The sequence below is a fragment of the Salvelinus fontinalis genome, chromosome 12 (assembly GCF_029448725.1).
Source record: "Salvelinus fontinalis isolate EN_2023a chromosome 12, ASM2944872v1, whole genome shotgun sequence".
NCBI lineage: Eukaryota > Metazoa > Chordata > Actinopteri > Salmoniformes > Salmonidae > Salvelinus > Salvelinus fontinalis.
Genome location: NC_074676.1, coordinates 46397158 through 46419207, shown reverse-complemented (window position 1 = coordinate 46419207; position 22050 = coordinate 46397158). Strand labels below are relative to the sequence as shown.

Genomic DNA, 22050 nt, shown 5'->3' with positions numbered 1-22050 from the left:
AGGAATAACAGATTACTGAGACATTTTCAACATTGGCAAAGGATATCCTGCATCATTATATCTGACAGGTGTTTGTCTTTCCAATTGAAATGACGGCCCGCCTTTCAATGTTTGTTTAAGGTATGCATCACAAAGCAGAAAAAAAGGGAGAAAATTATTTTAAGTCAACATTGGTTGGTAAACACTACCATTACTGGTGTACATCAGGCCGGAACAGTGGAGTGGGGGAACTCCCACGCAGACAGTAAACAAGCCATGTCGTCTTGACTGTTGGGTAAAGGCTGACCTCCATAAATATTTTGATAATATTATAATCCTGAAGGATTTTCACGGCGGGGCGGATAAGGTTAAATGACGTGAACGGACGAGAAAGGAAAAATCTACCCATTGTGTTTTCATATGAAAGCTACAATTGTTCTGATGTCATCGGCCTTATCCAATTCTCCCACGAGTTGCCTTTACACCAGAGGCGGGATCAGATGGTTGTTGTTGCACTCGAACATAGCCCGGCTTTCATAATATCAAAATCGTTTTTATTCCCCTGCCTAATGCTTGGGAAGGTTGAGTGATTGCCTGAACCTTAACCATCACTTTAGTGGCTGACAGAAATGCTTTTTATTGGAGTCTTGAATACGCGTCACAGATGAGAGCAAGAGCTAGCTGTATTTGGAGTGGCTTGAATCAGAGAGTCATTCTCAGATTTTGTTCGCCACTCACTGATTTTCTCTCTCCTTTTCTCTCTCTAGAATACGCTACAGGACTTTCACTTAGCATTCACTGATGCCTCAAAAGTTTCTAAGCCATCTCTGTAACTAAGGATGGTAAAAGCGTTCTTTGAATACAGAGACTTTGGCAGGGTGAGAATAGAGCGTTACTACTTGAACAACTGTTGGTTAAACACCTCAGTCCCTCTGTATAGGAAACTAAGTACAATGCCCCCGATAATGGTCGTTTGAGACTGAAATAAATTGTTGTTGTGCACTGACTGTAAAGACTCTATTCTCAGACTATGAGGAGTCGAAAGTATCGAACGAAAGTTAGTTGTCAATTTTGTCATTTAAAAAACTAACATACAGGCATTTTCCCACCTCTTACGCCAAGGTTGGTAATTTGGCTGTCTAACATCAGCTCGCTTGAGCTGAGGTGGGAGGGTTGGCAATATTGTAGGTATGTCCTTAAAAAACGTGCACCAATATGCCAATTTCAACAAGTGCAACTAGAGATATTTAAGACACCTGGTCTTAGGGGTAACGGGGAATGGTTTTGTCATGGGAGTTTGTCATTGGTTTTGCCAGGGGAGGTGTATACGGTAGTAGCCTTATCGGTACATCACCAATGTTTTACTAAAATATCACGAGCAGCAGTCAGACATTCCCTTTTTTTATTTATATTGGACATTATTTTTGTCCAGCTTCTGTGAAACGTTTGGACTCATTCTGTGTAATACCCATTGCATGAAAGGTGTCATTGACAGTAGAAAGCCTGTTCAGGAACATCAAGTTATTTAAAAAAAAAATGCATATTGTTTTTCAAAATGTATAATTTTGTCAAAAATGCATCTTCCACTTTCCTCTGTTGGACCCAACTGTCAAGTCTCAGGAATTCCCATCTCTGTCTGTGGTGCTGAATCCACTTGTAGCTACAGTGCATTCGGGAAATATTCAGACGCCTTGACTTATTCCACATTGTTACATTACAGCCTGATTCTAAACTGGATTAAATAAATGTTTTCCTCATCAAAAAACACCAAAACAGAAATACCTTATTCAGACCCTTTGCTAGGAGACTAAAAATTGAGCTCAGGTGCATCCTGTTTCCATTGATCATCCTTGAGATGTTTCTACAACTTGATTGGAGTCCACCTGTGGTAAATTCAATTGATTGTACATGATTTGGAAAGGCACACATCTGTCTATATAAGGTCCCATAGTTGACAGTGCATGTTAGAGCAAAAACCAAGCCATGAGTTTGAAGGAATTGTCTGTAGAGCTCCAAGACAGGATTGTGTCGAGGCACAGATCTGGGGAACGGCACCCAAACATTTCTGCAGCATTGAAGGTCCTCAAGGACACAGTTGTCTCCATCATTCTTAAATGGAAGAAGATCGTAACCACCAAGACTCTTCCTAGAGCTGGCCGCCCGGCCAAACTGAGCAATCGAGGGAGAAGTTGGTCAGGGAGGTGACCAAGAACCCGATGCAAGGCACTCCTCAGTAAAATACACATGACAGCCCACTTGGAGTTTGCCAAAAGGCACCTAAAGGACTCTCAGACTATGAGAAACAAGATTCTCTGGTCTGATGAAACCAAGATTGAACTCTTTGGCCTGAATGCCAAGCGTCACGTCTGGAGGAAACCTGGCACCATCCCTACAGTGAAGCATGGAGATGGCAGTATCATGTTGTGGAGATGTTTTTATTTTACCTTTATTTAACTAGGCCAGTCAGTTAAGAACAAATTCTTATTTTCAATGAAGGCCTAGGAACAGTGGGTTAACTGCCTTGTTTAGGGGCAGAACGACAGATTTGTACCTTGTCAGCTCGGGACCTTTCGGTTACTAGTTCGACGCTCTAACCACTAGGCTACGCTTCCGCCCCAGCGGCAAGGACTGGGAGAACTAGGATCAGGATCAGGATCGAGGGAAAGATGAACGGAGCAAAGGACAGAGAGATGAAAACCTGCTCCAGAGCGCTCAGGACCTCAGACTGAGGCGAAGGTTCAACCTTCCAACAGGACAACGACCCGAAGCACACAGCCAAGACAACGCAGGAGTGGCTTCTGTACAAGTCTCTGAATGTTATTGAGTGGCCCAGCCAGAGCTCGGACTTGAACCCAATTGAACATTTCTGGAGAGACATGAAAATAGCTGTGCAGCGACGCTCCCCATCCAACCTGACAGATCTTGAGAGGATCTGCAGAGAAGAATGGGAGAAACTCACCAAATACAGGTGTGCCAAGCTTGTAGCGTCATACCCAAGAAGACTATAATCTGTAATCGCTGCCAAAGGTACCTCAACAAAGTATTGTATTTAATACATTCTAAAAAACGGTAGATTTAATACATTTTAGAATAAGGCTGTAAAGTAACAAAATGTGAAAAAAGTAAAGGGGTCTGAATACTTTCCAAAAATACTGTACATTTGCCTGTTTGTTTGTTTAGCTTTCACATACCCCCTTTCACTTTTATTGGATATTTTTCCAGCTCTTGTAAAAGCTGTGGCTGTGCGTAAAATTCTCCATACTCTACGTTGTCTTAGGTCTAATGTTATATGCCCACGGCCACAGGGGAGCAATTATGTTGCCTGTAACTGTATTTAGACATAGCCTATTTAAAACAAGTTGTTGTTTCGTTTAATTTTAATTCGATTTAGGTCTAATCAATAGTGAATTGACAACCATGCTTATTGACCATGTTTGGCTTAGCTCAGACATAAATAATTTTACAGTAGGCTTATATCAGTGTTAATCCTACGTTCAAAAATATTTATTTTTTTAATACTGAAGCCATGCAATTAGCCTACTTAGAACAATGTGGATTGCAAACATGCTCAACATATGTCCGGGATTCTTGAATGTCGGGACAATCCTTGTCCGGTACGGGAACAAAAAAAATGTATAGTTGATAAAAATGTGTTTCGTTGCATTATTTGAGCTTAAAATGTAAATTTAGGGGAATTTTATAAGGGGAAAGATTTGCTTTAAGATTTTAAATATTATTCATTTCCATGTCGGCTCTATGCCCGGAAAAGCCCTTGTCCAGAGCAAAGAATCCCTACTTCAAACTCAAAAGTGTTTTCAAAAGTGTTTAAAATTTTTAAAAACTAATGAATATTAACTGAAAAATGATCTTATGTAGTATCTTGTAATAGCCCTCTCTGACTTTAAAGAATATTTCACTGAAAACTGAAGATTCCCCCCCAAAAAATGTGTATGGAAATTTGGTGAACTCCGTCAGATTTGTCAAAAAATCCTAAATGAATCAGGAATGATCAGGGCCAGCTACACCACAAGGACCCCTTATTCATGTCCCCGTTACATGTAGTGCAGCAAAACCCCTCAGTCTGGAAAGAAATGGGATTCCATGGTCACAACCATAAACTGTCAACTCCATCTCCCTTATAGATTAAAATAGGATATACATTTTGGTTCCAATATGTTTATTTTAATTAGGTTTTAAAGCCAAAAAGCAACTGGCAAAACAAAATTGATAACTTATAGACCACTTGAATGAAAAATGTAAAATGTATTTTTGTCAACTCCGTAAAACATCCACTCGGTCAGATTTTTGTCTAACTCCATCAGAGTGCTGAAAGATGTGATGAAATGGTTATGTTAATGTTGGGGATTGATCTGATGAAATGGTTAATGTTGGGGATTGATCTGATGAAATGGTTAATGTTGGGGATTGATCTGATGAAATGGTTAATGTTGGGGATTGATCTGATGAAATGGTTAATGTTGGGGATTGATCTGATGAAATGGTTAATGTTGGGGGGAATTGATCTGATTAAATGGTTATATTAATGTTGGGGATTGATCTGATGAAATGGTTAATGTTGGGGATTGATCTGATGAAATGGTTAATGTTGGGGATTGATCTGATGAAATGGTTAATGTTGGGGATTGATCTGATGAAATGGTTATATTTTTGTTGGGGATTGATCTGATGAAATGGTTAATGTTGGGGATTGATCTGATGAAATGGTTAATGTTGGGGATTGATCTGATGAAATGGTTAATGTTGGGGATTGATCTGATGAAATGGTTATATTTTGGGGGGATTGATCTGATGAAATGGTTATATTTGTTGGGGATTGATCTGATGAAATGGTTATATTTTTGTTGGGGATTGATCTGATGAAATGGTTAATGTTGGGGATTGATCTGATGAAATGGTTAATGTTGGGGATTGATCTGATGAAATGGTTAATGTTGGGGATTGATCTGATGAAATGGTTAATGTTGGGGATTGATCTGATGAAACGGTTATATTTGTTGGGGATTGATCTGATGAAATGGTTATATTTGTTGGGGATTGATCTGATGAAATGGTTATATTTGTTGGGGATTGATCTGATGAAATGGTTATGTTAATGTTGGGGATTGACCTGATGAAACGGTTATATTTGTTGGGGAATTGATCTGATTAAATGGTTATATTTGTTGGGAATTGATCTGATGAAATGGTTAATGTTGGGGATTGATCTGATGAAATGGTTAATGTTGGGGATTGATCTGATGAAATGGTTAATGTTGGGGATTGATCTGATGAAATGGTTATATTTTGGGGGGAATTGATCTGATTAAATGGTTATATTTGTTGGGAATTGATCTGATGAAATGGTTATATTTGTTGGGAATTGATCTGATGAAATGGTTAATGTTGGGGATTGATCTGATGAAATGGTTAATGTTGGGGATTGATCTGATGAAATGGTTAATGTTGGGGATTGATTTGATGAAATGGTTAATGTTGAGGATTGATCTGATGAAATGGTTAATGTTGAGGATTGATCTGATGAAATGGTTAATGTTGGGGATTGATCTGATGAAATGGTTAATGTTGGGGATTGATCTGATGAAATGGTTAATGTTGGGGATTGATCTGATGAAATGGTTAATGTTGGGGATTGATCTGATGAAATGGTTAATGTTGGGGATTGATCTGATGAAATGGTTATATTTTGGGGGGGATTGATCTGATGAAATGGTTATATTTTGGGGGGGATTGATCTGATGAAATGGTTATATTTGTTGGGGATTGATCTGATGAAATGGTTAATGTTGGGGATTGATCTGATGAAATGGTTAATGTTGGGGATTGATCTGATGAAATGGTTAATGTTGGGGATTGATCTGATGAAATGGTTAATGTTGGGGATTGATCTGATGAAATGGTTATATTTTGGGGGGGATTGATCTGATGAAATGGTTATATTTTTGTTATCTGTTACAAATGTTTCTATTGACCTTTTTGGTTCTGAGGCTAAGTATTTGTTGTCAGTGGCTTGTCAACTCATGTCTAACCCTCTAAATATCATTAAATTGAGATTTTGTGTGACTGATCTACACACAATAGCCCAGTATGTCAAACTGGAATTTTGTTTGTTGAAATTAATAAAACATTAAAAGCTGAAATGTTTTTCAATGCCTCGCAAAGAAGGGAACTGCCTGGTAGACAGTACTACAAAGATACAGGCATCCTTCCTAACTCAGTTGCCGGAGAGGAAGGAAACCTCAGAGATTTCACAATGAGGCCAAATTGAATACAGCTAGAAGGACAGGCAAAAACGTAGAGGAAAACCTGGTTCAGTCTGCTTTCCAACAGACACTGGGTGACGAATTCACCTTTCAGCAGGATAATAACCTACAACACAAGGACAAATATACACTGGAGTTGCTTACCAAGATGACATTGAATGTTCCTGAGCAGACTTGTTACAGTTTTGACTTAAATATGCTTGAAAATCTATGGCAAGACTTGAAAATGGCTGTGTAGCAATGATCAACAATCAACTTGACAGAGCTTAAATGTGGTTTGTTAGAGGAGGGCTGGAATAAATGCCTGTACCCATTAGCTCTCCTGGGCGGATGGTTGACCACCCTTGATGTAAAACATTTAAAAAAAAAAATAAGTTTTATGCCTTTTTACATAATTTGCTCATTCAATATTTCAAAGATCAAGTGGCAATGGCAGGCTACAAATATTTGTATTCAGCTGAAGCAAGCCCACACATCTTCATGAAATGTACCTTTTCTAGATTAGTCATATTTATCTTAGCTACCTTGGAAGTGTTTACTTTGTATGCTGACTAGAATCTATTGAGTTGCAATGTCCCAGTCATTTTTGATTTTATTTGGGTCTCTTTTAGTCCCCATTTAGACTAATCTCCCTAGAGTCCTTAAACATTAAAATACAATTGATAATACGAACACATTTCCACATATAACACACTATTACAAACATACATAATATACTAACATAATGACCCAATAAATACTCAATCTAAAAAAAATATTGATTCTTCATCTACTATAGTCCCACAATATTTCTACATATTATATTTAAATCGTTTTAAAATAATGTTTAAATTTATATATTGAAAGGTTTCTGGTTTGCTCAGTTAATTTATTCAATTTCTTTATTGCTCTAAATCGAAATGTTCTTTTGCCTATTTCTCTTTTCTGTCTGGACAACGCATAGATGGTGGACAATCTATTCCTAGTATTTACGGTATGTCTGTCTCTTACCAACTGAATACCGTTGTGAATAGAGGGGGGGAATTGAATTGCATTCAATCAAATTATTCATTTCCAATGATTTCCCGCTCGCAAGGTGCCACTATTTTATTTATGTATTTTTAAATAACCTATTTAACTAGGCAAGTCAGTTAAGAACAAATTCTTATTTACAATGACGGCCTACCGGAGAACAGTGGGTTAACTGCCTTGTTCAGGGGCAGAACGACAGATTTTTACCTTGTCAGCTCGGGGGATTCGATCCACCTACTGGCCCAACACTCTGTTCACTAGGCTACCTGCTGCCCCACTAGTGTATATAGGTTTTATTATATGATTTTATGCTGTAAACGTCAGATTGCTCTTCCTGGTGTGACCTCAGCTTAACTGAATATGGGTCACATTTAATGATTCTTGTCAAAAAGGATACATATAACGACAGAAGTCTTGGAGTGTTGGACACTTTCAGTGTCACAGTCAGGAACTTCTCCAGCTCTTGCTTCATCTCTGGAATCCAGGAATCCTGATAACAACATACCATAGCATAACATGTGCAGTTAGTGAAGTACAGCACATTCATTAATGTGCCCAATCAGTGTCCCGCCCTGCATTGCTTTTTTGGTTGTTACATACTGCTATTGTTGATATGACATGTATAGTGAGTACGTTCAGGGACAATGGTGTCACCTGGAAGAGATCTCTGAAGGAGGGGTGCACCATAGGGTTGGGCACGAAGGGGAGGGCGTAGTAGGGTAGGAACTCAGTGGTCTGACTGAGTGCTGCCCCTCGCGTCTCCAGGTAGTTCTTGAAGTGGGTGATCCTCACCTCAAAGTCTGCTCGGTCCTGTGGGAGAAACACATTCAAACAAAATTATTGATTGCATTTATTTGGTAATTAAAAGTAGTGGGCTGTTCCAGCTGGAGACAACATTGCTAAGAGTATTGGACTATTGACATGGGACGGTAGTACTCTTGTTGTATACAGGCTCTGTATGTATTGACATGGGGCAGTAGTACTCTTGTTGTATACAGGCTCTGTATGTATTGATATGGGGCAGTAGTACTCTTGTTGTATACAGGCTCTGTATGTATTGACATGGGGCAGTAGTACTCTTGTTGTATACAGGCTCTGTATGTATTGACATGGGGCAGTAGTACTCTTGTTGTATACAGGCTCTGTATGTATTGACATGGGGCAGTAGTACTCTTGTTGTATACAGGCTCTGTATGTATTGATATGGGACGGTAGTACTCTTGTTGTATACAGGCTCTGTATGTATTGACATGGGGCAGTAGTACTCTTGTTGTATACAGGCTCTGTATGTATTGACATGGGGCAGTAGTACTCTTGTTGTATACAGGCTCTGTATGTATTGATATGGGACGGTAGTACTCTTGTTGTATACAGGCTCTGTATGTATTGATATGGGACGGTAGTACTCTTGTTGTATACAGGCTCTGTATGTATTGATATGGGACGGTAGTACTCTTGTTGTATACAGGCTCTGTATGTATTGACATGGGGCAGTAGTACTCTTGTTGTATACAGGCTCTGTATGTATTGACATGGGACGGTAGTACTCTTGTTGTATACAGGCTCTGTATGTATTGATATGGGACGGTAGAACTCTTGTTGTATACAGGCTCTGTATGTATTGACATGGGGCAGTAGTACTCTTGTTGTATACAGGCTCTGTATGTATTGACATGGGACGGTAGTACTCTTGTTGTATACAGGCTCTGTATGTATTGACATGGGGCAGTAGTACTCTTGTTGTATACAGGCTCTGTATGTATTGACATGGGACGGTAGTACTCTTGTTGTATACAGGCTCTGTATGTATTGACATGGGGCAGTAGTACTCTTGTTGTATACAGGCTCTGTATGTATTGATATGGGACGGTAGAACTCTTGTTGTATACAGGCTCTGTATGTATTGACATGGGACGGTAGAACTCTTGTTGTATACAGGCTCTGTATGTATTGATATGGGACGGTAGAACTCTTGTTGTATAGAGGCTCTGTATGTATTGATATGGGACGGTAGAACTCTTGTTGTATACAGGCTCTGTATGTATTGATATGGGACGGTAGAACTCTTGTTGTATACAGTGCATTGGGAAAGTATTCAGACCCGTTCCCTCATCAAATCTACACACAACACCTCATAATGACAAAGCAAAAAAAGTATTTTTTCAAAATGTTTGCAAATGTATTAAAAAAAAAAAAAAAAATGAAATATCACATTTACATAATTATTCAAAACCTTTACTCAGTACTTTGTTGAAGCGCCTTTGGCAGTGATTACAGCCTAAGGGTCTTCTTGGGTATGATACTGCAAGCTTGGCACACCTGTATTTGGGGAGTTTCTCCCATTCTTCTCTGCAGATCCTCTCAAGCTCTGTAAGGTTATTTTCAGGTCTCTCCAGAGATGTTAGCTCGGGTTCAAGTCCGAGGTATGGCTGGGCCACTCAACGACATTCAGAGACTTGTCCCCGAAGCCACTCCTGCATTATCTTGGCTGTGTGCTTAGGGTCGTTGTCCTGTTGGAAGGTGAACCTTCGCCACAGTCTGAGGTCCTGAGTGCCCTGGAGCAGGTTTTCATCAAGGAGCTCTCTGTACTTTGCTCCGTTCATCTTTCCCTCGATTCTGACTAGTCTCCCAGTCCTTGCCACTGAAAAACATCCCCACAGCATGATGCTGCCACCACCATGCTTCACCGTAGGGATGCTGCCACCACCATGCTTCACCATAGGGATGGTGCCACGTTTCCTCCAGACGTGACGCTTGGCATTTAGGCCAAAGAGTTCAATCTTGGTTTCGTCAGACCAGCAAATCTTGTTTCTCATGGTCTGAGAGTCATTTAGGTGCCTTTTGGCAAACTCCAAGCGGGCTGTCATGTGCCTTTTACTGAGGAGTGGCTTCCGTCTGGCCACTCTACCATAAAGGCTTGATTGGTGGAGTTCTGCAGAGATGGTTGTCCTTCTGGAAGTTTTTACCATCTCCACTGAGGAACTCTGGAGCTGTGTCATAGTGACCATCGGGTTCTTGGTCACCTCCCTGACCAAGGCTTTTCTCCCCTGATTGCTCAGTTTGCCCGGGCGGCCAGCTCTAGGTAGAGTCTTGGTGGTTCCAAAGTTCTACCATTTAAGAATTATGGAGGTGGATGGAGAATGATAACTGTGTTCTTGGGGACCTTCAATGCTGCAGAAATGTTTTGGTACCCTTCCTCAGATATGTGCCTCGACACAATCCTGTCTCGGGGCTCTATGGACAATTAACTTACCTCATGGCTTGGTTTTTGCTCTGACATGCACTGTCAACTTTGAGACCTTATGTGTGTGCCTTTCCAAATCATGTCCAATCAACTGAATTTACCACAGGTGGACTCCAATCAAGTTGTAGAAACATCTCAAGGATGATCAATGGAAACAGGATGCACCTGAGCTCAATTTCGAGTCTCATAGCAAAGGGTCTGAATACTTATGTAAATAAGATATCTGTTTTTTATTTTTAACACATTTGCATAAATGTCTAAAAACCTGTTTTCGCTTCATCATTATGGAGTATTGTGAGTAGATTGATGAGGGGAAAAAATATTTAAACCATTTGAGAATAAGGCTGTAACGTAACAAAATGTGGAAAAGGGGAAGGGGTCTGAATACTTTCCAATTGCACTGTATAGGCTCATTGATATGTTTATGTACTGTATTGTATTAACAACGTACGTTTTTAAACACGTGACCAAATGAATTTACTCTGATGGGATAATACTAAAAAAAGATTAGATTATCTATGGTGCACAACTTTTACAAACGCTATCGGTTATAGGTTATACAACTGCACTGGATAGGACCACCATTTTGATTTGCTGGGAACCAAGGAGCTTCTCTTCACCTAACTAACCAGTGTGAATGGCTTGTTGCTAAGGACAGGCTGCATGGTGCAACGAGGCCATCTGTTGGCTGATGGTGACTTGATCCATTTTTTTTTAACATGCTATTTTTCTCACCACAGAGATGAGGGAGCTGATATGCAAAAGTACACAAAGCCAGGCTTGTGCTAAAAAAAAAAAGAGCAACACTTAGCCTATAAGTCTGATATAAGAGATACAACGTTGAGACAGAAAACCGAATACACCAGACCTGGGTTCAAATAGTTATTTCAAGGTGTGCTCGATTGAGCTTGTTTAGTGCAGTGGTTCTCAAGCATGGGTACTCGGCCTATCCACAGCGGGTACTTAAGAAGGACTCATGAGACAATAAGCCTCGTGGTAAAATGCACGTCAGGGGTACTACGGGCAAAGCAAAATGTCATTGTTCGTACAGTAACCGAACAAGGTTGATAACCAAAAGCGTCAAAACAGCTCATCTTGCATTCCATAATCAGGCTTAATTTCACACTCAAAGTATTTGAAAGATAACAAACACTATTTGAAACCTGGGTCTGGAATTCATACTAAAACACAATTAGAGCTTGGGTAACTTCTAACATGTTTTTTTTGGAAAATTGCACATCCAACGGAGTGACCCAGTTAGCGGTAGTACTTCAGAATAAGGAGAGGCATATTATACGTACATGTCTGCCCAAGTGTATTTTCAGGGGGAAGATGGTGAAGTGGACATGAAGGTAAAACTCCAGTTTCTGGGCGTGAGGATCACAATCCCTGACCTCCAGAGGGACAAACTCTGTCCACAGCTCGAAGAACACCTTGAAGTCGCCGTCCTCAAAGGAGCTCAACAGGTCCTTCTGTAGGAATACAGGAGTGGGCTAGTACCATTCAAATAGAACCATCTTCCATCACAGAACTTTGGAATGACTCCATTAGAACTTCAGCGTCTGTGGTTAGTATACTATTTGGGGTATCTATGATGAATGTCTGTCATTTCCAGCAATGACCATAGAATGCAGCTTAAAAGAAAATAAAAAATAATAAACCATTTACCTGGATAATCAGCGTTTTCGAGTCCCGAAGACTGTTGCCTCTGGGCTTTGGAACAACTTTCCCTTTGTTTTTACACTCCTTCTCAAAGTGATGAACTGTCTCTTCAAATTCACCATACTTCAAATACTGGTCAAGAAAAAAAAAAGAGAGAGAAGTTATAGCTTTCAATTCATTATTATTAAAACAACAAACACTATCTACTTTTATCCAAATACTACACAATTGCATGTAGTGACTGAGACGATTAGAATTAGCCTGGTCCCAGACAGGCTACATAGAAAGACACTGGTGCAGCATCGTTGCATGGTTAGCAACATCAAGCACATTTGACTCGACACATCTGTGTCCCCAATGAGATGTCTTAAACCCTTGATTTCACATACCAATGAAATGTGTACATAAACCCTTGATTTCCCATACCCTTCATAATATACTCTTTCCAATGAGATGCCATAGGCCCGTATACGGGTTGTAAAATGGTAGATTTGGGCACTGATAAACGCCTAAAATTGCAACCCAGTTGCTTTACAGTAACATGCTATACATGACATCAGAGCTCTGGCACTGTGCTTCAGTGTTTTGACTGACAGCCGTTCTGAACTTGAGCACCGCACAACGAGAAGTTGCCCCCATCCCTCCTGCTGATTGGGCAGCTATTGAAACATTTTTGTGTTGTCTGAGTGAGGGGGAAATGCTGTAAATTAAGAGGACTCTTTGTATTTTGAAAGAAGAGACGTTGAAGATTATAATAAATACTGCTTTGATGTCATACAAGCCAGCCAAATACATGTGAGTCCAAATGTGCACTTCACATTTCCAAATCGTAAACCTGTCATATGTCATATACAGAGTCAACGTTTATGATCTCTATGTTTGATGTACAGTTATAAGACGACAGCTATGGAACCCTGACCTGTTCACCGGATGTGCTACCTTGTCCCGGACCTGCTGTTTATGACTCTTTCTCTCTACCACACCTGCTGTCGAACTCTGAATGATCAGCTATGAAAAGCCAACTGACATTTACTCCTGAGGTGCTGACCTGATGCACCCTCTACAACCACTGTGATTATTGTTATTTGACCCTGCTGGTCATCTATGAACGTTTGAACATCTTGGCCATGTAGTGTTATAATCTCCACCCGGCACAGCCAGAAGAGGACTTGCCACCCCTCATAGCCTGGTTCATCTCTAGGTTTCTTCCTAGGTTTCTTCCTAGGTTTTGGCCTTTCTAGAGAGTTTTTCCGAGCCACCGTGCTTCTACATCTGCATTGCTTGCTGTTTGGAGTTTTAGGCTGGGTTTCTGTACAGCATTTTGATGTAAAAAGGGCTTTATAAATACAATTGATTGATGATTGAATTTGATTGACATACCCTGGGTTGTTCTGAACAGAATGAGCCTGTGTTTGTCTATTGTGATTTCTTTTTGCCGCGGCACAACGCACCTGAATGTACTCAGGACTCCATTCTATGCACACCAAAATGACTGTTTCCCTGAAATGAATTGTGAAAGCCGAACGCTGTAATATCGTATTTTATAACTTAGCTAGTCATGTTGGCAATTGCACAAGCTGTCAAATGATTCCCACCTGACCCAGATTGTGATTTATAAAGGCCATTTTTGGATTGACTAAACAACAACAGTAATTGTGTGATGGCGGGGATGCAGCGTTGTGTTCCATACAAAACAACTACAAGTGTGCTTTCTCTAGCTCCTCAACGACATCGCTAGAAGACTCTTCTTTGAGTGATAAAAGTGCATTGAAATTACTTAGGAACTGTGCACACTTTGGAGAGATGTGTGTCCACTTGGAGACACCAGTTAGTCCTCTCACTAGAACTCTTGGAATTATTTTCTCTTATGTTGCGCCTACCCCACATTTTCCAGGAATATTCTTATCATGTTACTGAATGTGTCCAAGATATTTTCCTATTTCGTTATCAACAAATGCAGAAAAAAGTACAGTAAATGTAAATCGCATATAAAATCAACAGTGTAATGTTTGGATTAAGTCCTGTGTCAGGTGAACTGTTTTGTCCTCACCTTTGGTCTAATCATTTTCACAGGATCTCCTAACTGTTCCCTTTCAATTGCTACCATGGTTATGTATATTCTTTTCATATTTTTTCTGTAAGAAACATTTCAATTTAGAATCGAAATTTACAGAATGGGTACCTGGAGGAAAATGGGGGAAGGTCGTGCTTTTTCAATGTCTGTCAAGAGGAGGGTTTAGTATTTTTTATTTACAAATCTAGTCCAGGGGAGGATCATGTAATTTATAATTGATGAAATTTCAGTATTTGTCAGTGTTTTTGAATTTTTAGAATGAGTTGCTTACTAGGCTATATATTGATGTGTACCCGATGCCGCCCCTCATCTCTGATTCTCTGCTGGGCGCACAATATGAAATGCACCTATAGTCAATGCTCTGAGAAGCTCCGAGCAAAGTAATATTTCTAAGATAACAGCTGGAACGTTTGTAAATAGAACTAGGCTGCATTACACACCGCAATGGATATGAGCCCTGGCCTGCTCTGCTCTTGCTGATCAAACATCTTTTCCGTGTGCTACCTAAAAAAAGCTGTGCTGTGTAGGCCTACAGTGGAAGTTCAGGAGGAGAGTCAAAGGCTTCTAACGAATTTCTTATTTATATCTTGCGTGCCGACTAGCCTATAACCTATGTTCTGTTCAGTTTGATTTGAAGAGTGCGAAGATGAGAAGGAGGACCGGAGGTCAACTTAGATAGCTTGCTACTACTATATAATTGATTGATTTTCATAAAAACAATGTTTCTTGCCCATGTTATTGACCCTACAATAAGCAAGATTAAAGTAACTTACACTGTGGTGCTGAAACTTGGAAGCAGCAGTCGCGGCACAATCAATCGGAAAAATTGACACCTCACGGTGGTGAAGTAGTAGGTGTAGGTGAGTAGGTGAAGTAGGTGAACTCTAGAAAGCATAATTCATTGCAACGGACTTCATTTTAATTACAGTTTACTAACAACAAGAGGGATTTATGTTGGAGCCTATTTCTTCTTATTTAATAAATAAGAGGTAGGCCTACCTGTTTGACAGATATTAAGCTATAGGCTGCTATATCTATAGATTTGTCAGCCAGTTCCTCCAACCACCATGTACTCTTTAAGTAGTCTACCTCCGTGTCAGTGAAGGACTGTTCAAATAAAACCAAGACTCGAATTGAAGGGGTATGAGAGGGTATGCCATAGGCCTACCTTTCTTAAAGAAAATGGCAAAAAGCACAGGTCTACCCTTTGTTAGCTTAAGATTTTGAAGAAAATAAAACAGATCTGATTTATATAAAAAGTGACTTATAACAGCGCTTGGCGATGCTTTATGCTACAAACAAATTGTAAAATACCTGGGAAAGACGTGAATCTGACGCATATGACGATATCATTGTTTAGTTTCTTTGACATTCAGAGGCTGAGCTTCAACCTTCTATAGCTGAGGAGACAAAAAAAAGTGTTTTGCCTGGGAAGTAATCTATTTCTGTCACTATCAATTGATTGATTAAGGTATTCACTTTCTGCAAAATAGAAGATGTTCAATTCCAGACAGCTTTCAGGGAAACACTTGTGACCTTTTCTCGTTGGGTTAAGCCACGGAAGACGAGTAGCCAGCAGTTAAAGCTTACATTTGTTCAGCGTCGGAAGGCCTACTCTGTCTGGGGTAGAAAGGTAGGCCTAACTTTTCAACGTACCATGTTCAGATTCCTAATGACATCTCAGATGTAATTATTTGCAAACACTTTTGTTGCAAACAAGACACACTGATTTGGCATTGGAGAATTATGATAAGAAAACACAGGCCTTTCTTTCTGTCTATTCTTTTCCTGGAAATGTGGTAAATTGTGTGGTATTAAAAAGGATTATGCTAATATGTAGAATTGCTTGACATTTTTATCAAATTAAATGTTTTCCTCTTACCTGCAAATACAATGATAGATTCATGCAATGCTTTTACTATGAAGGAGATCTGTCCACCCCTACCTACTCTTGTGTGAGGTGGTCTGTGAACCCACAACCTTCTGGCCCATAGCCCTCTATGCTATCAAAATTCCTGCGTTGCCATGTAATGCTTACAGGACGAAGAACAGTTTCTAAAACTGTACATCTAAGGCTCTGGTCTGTCCAAGAAGTGAGGTTAAACGATAGAAGGTCAAATATATTTTGGTTAAGGGAGGGCCATCTATTTTCATTTCAGAGATGTCCGATTTTCTCCATTATAATAAATAAAGTTCATAGCCCTATCCATATAGGCCAATTCCCGCGAGTGTAAAAGTTAATATACCGTTCCTTTCACATACCTCCTTGATCATCCCGAGAAGATCAGCTTCATTGGCCAAGATGTCTCCCATCTCCTTTATCTCCCTGGAACTCATGTGAAGTTGTAAACACTGGCTAAAAGACACGGAAAGCATGCACTGGATTCTCTGCTCATGACTGCACAATGGAAGTGTGAAATCCCAACAATACTGCCATGTCTGGAATCGAGGCTATGTATGGATGGTTTTCAACACTGACATAATTGACACAGCAGGCAGGCACACTTAGCTTATTAGCCAAGGAGCTAGGTAGCTAAGTTACATAAAGCAGCTCAGAACTGGTGACTATATAGTTAGCTAGTTACTGGTACTAACTACACAAGTCAAAGCTAGCTACTAGCTAGCTACACAAAACATAACTTGCCCTTCCCATCCATAGCTAGTTGGAACGTTAGTTGTTTATCGGCATTTACCTGACCTAGCTAGCTAACGATAGCTAATCATCCAAACATGTGGTAAAGTTATATAGCACGCACAACCTTACCTTTTTCACATCGCAGTCTACTTCGAAATATGAATTAATATTAAACCTTTAAATAGATGTATCTTTATTTATATGTTGACTAAGTGCAAGGTTATGCATAAAAACAAGACAGACAGCTAGATAGCACATTAGCTAGCAACCAGACTAGGAAGACGCCTAGAATCCCTAGCAACCGAACTGTTGTGAAACTATGGCTGGAAAGTGGAGACAGATGACGTAAATGTCCTAAGCAGCAGGGTGTATGCTATTTTGAATCCTTGGGACGTCCCTACCCAATTTTGAAGATTTAAAATGGTAAGGGTTAGGGTAAGGGTAGACGTTAGGGGTAGGGATGTCCCAAGGATCCCGGATAGCACTGACCAGAAAATTAATAGGGAAAGAATATGGTTTTGGGATAAACACAGAAAATAATGTCTGAAGTTACAGGTTTAGGAGATTGTATACGTTTTGTTCGATAAGATAATATCAGTCAGTTAACATAACCTTTATGAATTATGAATCCTTTAAGTGCTTAAAAGTTAACAAAAAGTGAAGTTAGCTGATGAAGATTATCTAGAACAAAACGTATAAAATCTCCTAAAGCTGTGTTTACCACAGACCTTATTTTTTTTGCAATTATCCCCCCCAAAAACTACAAAAAACATTAATTTCCCCAAAGGCTTTGACCAACAAGCAATGGCAGAGTTTGTGCCTTCAAAAATACGCGATTGCTTTTGCTCCCTATATAAATAATAACAATGTTAACCAAAGGAAGTTATATGTTTTGACGTATATGATCTGTGGTGGGCCATGAACACTCAATTCAGATAGTAGTATGTGAAATCACCACAGGAGGTTGGCGGCACCTTAATTTGGGAGGAACAGGCTTGTGGGAAAAGCTGGAGTGGAATCAGTGGAACGGTAACAAATACATGGTTTCCATGTGTTTGATGCCATTCCATATGCTCTGTTCGGGCCATTATTATGAGCCATCCACCCCTCAGCAGCCTCCACTGGAAATCACAATCCTTTATTTAATGTTTAATCCACTGGACAACTGTTTAGGAGGCTGGGACAGCTGCAGCTGTCGTCTCTGCACAGACACTGGTGTGGGTCTTGGCCAGTTGATCAGTGAACTATGACATTATTTGTTTTTACATTTTGAGGTTGCATCTTTAGGTTGAGAAGAAGTTTAAATTACTTGGCTCAGTAAATAGTTTTAGCACAAAAAAATATATATTTTTGTTTTAGTTCTAATAGCTTTTGAGTCAAAGTTCACTTTCAGGGTGAAGTTGATTTGGTGTAATAATTCCCCAACAATGACTATTAGTTCAAAGATATTGTAGCTCCGACTGGGACTAAAACCCGGATATAGTGACTATCAAGCCAACACCTTAACCATTACGACAAGAGGTCCACACGGAAACCATATGTATTTGATACCATTCCACGCCAGCCATTACTGTGAGTCCATCCTCCCCAATTAAGGTGCGACCAACCTCCCGTGGTGTCAAGTGTATGTAGACGGGAGAATTCTTATATGCCAGTTGTGCCGAAATGCTGCAATTGTGGTGGTGAACATGCACCCGAATTTCTATATTATCTTTGTTTTGCTTCAATGCCCGGAAAAGTAGGTGGCGGCAATACACCAATGGCTGTAGTCTGCCATAAAACTTTAAAGAAGAAGAAGTGGGGCGTCCCAAGGATGCCACATAGCACAGACTCACTTCCGAATATTGTCGGAAGTAAATAGCTAGAGTTCGAATGTCGAACACGTTTTCTCAGCGCGGCACAGTAATTAATGTTTGATTTAGGTTATTCAGCACATATTAATCACAATTGTCCTTATTGGAACAACTATAGCTAGCGGAAAAAACGTTAAAGGAATATTCACTTAATCGAGGTAAGTGATTAAGTTGTCGCCAAGCTAACTTGCTAAATATGCCGATTTAGCTCGCTAACCAGTGATGCTTTGAGTCGCATGAGCCATGTAGGTATTTTGTAAACTTAACTAGCTATAATAAAATATATGAAATTGGCGTCATGGGTGGACAATGCTCCCTATACTTAGCTAATGTAACTAGCTAGTAAAAAGTAAAAGGTAATAGAAATGGTGGTCAGATGCACAGAACCATTGCGACTAAATTTAGCTAACAGTAAGTGTTAGCCTCTAGGTTTACTTTGCCATGGCTGGCTATGAGAACTACAATTCAGACACTGTTAACCGTCAAACATCGCTAGCGAAACTGATTTTGAAACATCAGAAAGAAAATCTTTATAATAAAAAAATATATATATACACGTAAGTTATACTTTAACATAAGCACATTTGCACCGATCCATACGCTGTGTGCCTCCAGTTGACGAATCACAGGTGTTCAGGACACGCTAGATAGTTAATGCCGCGTTCAAACTCTGGAAAAATTAATTTGAACCGTCACCCAACTCGGTCCTTTTTCTAGACCTCCGACCTGAACTTCACTGACGTCATTAATTGACCTCGTATTTTTACTTGTTCCCTGTTTTGAACGCGGCATAGTTATCTCTGGCGGTTTACCGCTTATCTTCTTTAAACAAGCGCTGTAACATGGACATATTGCTGTTTATCAATAGAAGAAGATGCGTTCATCAATAGACGCATTAGCATCTATGATGTGGCTAGCTACCAGCACAAAGTAAAGTGTAAGCTGGAAGGGTTTTCTGTGTTTCATTGACCAGGGCACTAGACCAGAACAGACATGGCTGGGATATTGTTTGAGGACATCTTTGATGTGAAAGACATCGATCCAGATGGGATGAAATTTGACAGAGGTGAGAGTTTGGAAGAAGCTTAGGCTAGCTTTACAGCACTTCATGTCTCAAATGTATAAATACATTTGGCTGCATTATGTAGTAGATACAAGATCATTTATTGTGGTTTGTCTTTGCTTCAGTTTCTCGTCTGCACTGTGAAAGTGAGTCCTTCAAGATGGACCTCATCTTGGATGTAAACATTCAGATCTATCCTGTTGACCTTGGTAATTGATGTGTGAATGTGTCTTGTCTAATTTCTAATAAAATTGTTTAAGTCAAATGTGCACTTGATTGCTGTTGTAGCAGCCTGTTTTGGATATTTTATGCATTTCCAACTATCCCTCTAGGTGACAAGTTCAGATTGGTAATAGCCAGCACGCTATATGAAGATGGAACTCCTGACGATGGGGAATATAATCCACAGGATGATCGGCCATCCAGGTATATTATTGTGAAACTGCTGTGTTGGATGGAGAATACATTGATATTGGGCTACGTTGATTTCCTGGGAATTGGTTTGTCTGAACCGTGTTTCTCTCTTGTCAGGGCGGATCAGTTTGACTATGTGATGTATGGCAAGGTATACAAGATTGAGGGTGACGAGACCTCTACGGAAGCAGCTACACGTCTGTGAGTGACAATCCAGCAGTGATGTTCAATCAAACACAAGTTTTAGTAGGAGTGGGAAAGGAAAATAATCAACTCATTAATTCAGGAAATTATTATTTTCTTTCAAAAAAGTTTTCTTGCGTATTCAGCTCTTGTCTGTTTTTGTCCAATGTATGCTCCTTCATTTAGACCACAGCACAATTATTAATGGTGTGTGTTTGTGCGCTGTCCTTCCTCCATCCAGCTCTGCCTATGTGTCTTACGGAGGCCTACTGATGAGGCTACAAGGTGATGCCAACAATCTGCACGGCTTTGAAGTGGACTCCCGAGTCTACCTGCTTATGAAGAAACTGGCCTTCTAGACTGCCCCCAGTGTGGCCACAGCGGCTCCTCTGTCTACAGTACCCCCTGAACTCGAGGCTGCTACTGTACATTCTGATTCTGTATGGAAAATGTGGAGAGGATGTCCATCTTTAAAGACACTTTGAAGCAGTAGAATGTTTTATTTTTTTGTATTTTTTGTATTTTTTTTCCCGTGATGTTAGATTCTTCAAAAGAGAGAGACTAGAGAGACCGTAAAGCAAAGACGTGTAAATAAAAATGTTTTTTGATAATCTGTATGTAGTGTGGACTCACTCTATATAGAGAGCTAGTTTCAATGTTACTTTATATTCTATTATACAATGTTGGGGAATGTTCAGATAAAATAATGTTGTGTAGAACATGCCTCTGTAACGGATGTGAAATGGCTAACTAGTTAGCGGGTACGCGCTACTAGCGTTTCAATCAGTTACGTCACTTGCTCTGAAACCTAGAAGTAGTGTTGCATCTTGCTCTGCAAGGGCCGTGGCCTTTGTGGAGCGATGGGTAACGATGCTTCGTGGGTGTCAGTTGTTGATGTGTGCAGAGGGTCCCTGGTTCGCGCCCGTGTTGGGGCGAGGGGACGGTTTAAAGTTATACTGTTACACCTCTGATATGTAACAATCGCTTTCTCAATTGTTCTTCCTCGTGGTTCTTTCATTACCTCTTTCTCAACGCATCGGAGAAGTTCCAAGGTCTCTTCCTTTTGACCATGTTCTCCAATGCATTTTGTGGATGAGGCACAAGGAAAGATGATTGAGAAAGCTGTGACGCAGGGATCATCAACTAGATTTAGCTTTGGGACGATTTTTAAAAAGAATAATATATAAATTCTTACCAAAAAATAAAAATAAACACATTTTTTTCAGTCATAAATAACAAATATATGATTTTTTGGAGCGCATGGTCAGGGGGCTGGAACATAATTGCAAATAATTTGTCGGCTGCAAATTGAACGCAAGAAGCCCGAACTGATATATTTGACTAAAACTTAATTTCAAATGTTTCTTACATTCGTGTAAGGTCATATAAACAGTGTACAAAATATTAGGAACACCTTCCTAATATTGAGAAGCACACACTTCTGCCCTCAGAACAGCCTCAATTATTCTGGGCATGGACTCTACAAGGTGTCGAGCATTCCACAGGGATGCTGGCCCATTGTTTACTACAATGCTTTTCACTGTGTCAAGTTGGCTGGATGGTTTTTCTGTGGTGAACCATTCTTCAAACACAAGAAACTTAGTGTGAAAAACCCAGCAGCATTGCCGTTCTTGACACACTCAAACTGCTG

At 40.0% G+C, this 22050-nt stretch overlaps 2 protein-coding genes across 4 annotated transcripts in view; one reads left to right on the top strand and one right to left on the bottom strand.

The window, feature by feature from the left end:
- Positions 1 to 17202, bottom strand: part of LOC129867496 (lisH domain-containing protein ARMC9) — a 91711-nt gene extending 74509 nt beyond the window's left edge. For 2 of the 3 annotated variants that reach the window (XM_055940949.1, XM_055940951.1), the window contains exons 1-6: positions 17016 to 17202; positions 16514 to 16607; positions 12184 to 12309; positions 11817 to 11987; positions 7926 to 8081; positions 7669 to 7761 (exon numbers count right to left, since the gene is read on the bottom strand). In XM_055940949.1, the coding sequence (XP_055796924.1) occupies positions 7669 to 7761; positions 7926 to 8081; positions 11817 to 11987; positions 12184 to 12309; positions 16514 to 16588 (621 nt within the window). In that variant the 5' untranslated portion in view covers positions 16589 to 16607; positions 17016 to 17202. The remainder of the gene's footprint in view (positions 1 to 7668; positions 7762 to 7925; positions 8082 to 11816; positions 11988 to 12183; positions 12310 to 16513; positions 16608 to 17015) is intronic. The other variant, XM_055940950.1, reaches the window with a different exon arrangement.
- Positions 17203 to 18713: 1511 nt separating this feature from the next.
- polr2h (RNA polymerase II, I and III subunit H) lies at positions 18714 to 21014 on the top strand. Its single transcript, XM_055940948.1, has 6 exons — positions 18714 to 18897; positions 19713 to 19805; positions 19928 to 20011; positions 20135 to 20228; positions 20334 to 20417; positions 20641 to 21014. The coding sequence occupies exons 2-6, from the start codon at positions 19733 to 19735 to the stop codon at positions 20756 to 20758; spliced, it is 453 nt and encodes a 150-aa protein (XP_055796923.1). The 5' UTR covers positions 18714 to 18897; positions 19713 to 19732; the 3' UTR covers positions 20759 to 21014.
- Positions 21015 to 22050: the final 1036 nt, after the last annotated feature.

What these genes read in the sequence shown, in the direction of transcription:
- polr2h (XM_055940948.1), top strand. Translation starts at nt 19,733, where the DNA reads ATGGCTGGGATATTGTTTGAGGACATCTTTGATGTGAAAGACATCGAT. An exon ending in TGGGATGAAATTTGACAGAG is followed by an intron (nt 19,806 to 19,927) that starts GTGAGAGTTTGG and finishes TCTTTGCTTCAG; the next exon opens with TTTCTCGTCTGCACTGTGAA. An exon ending in CAGGATGATCGGCCATCCAG is followed by an intron (nt 20,229 to 20,333) that starts GTATATTATTGT and finishes CTCTCTTGTCAG; the next exon opens with GGCGGATCAGTTTGACTATG.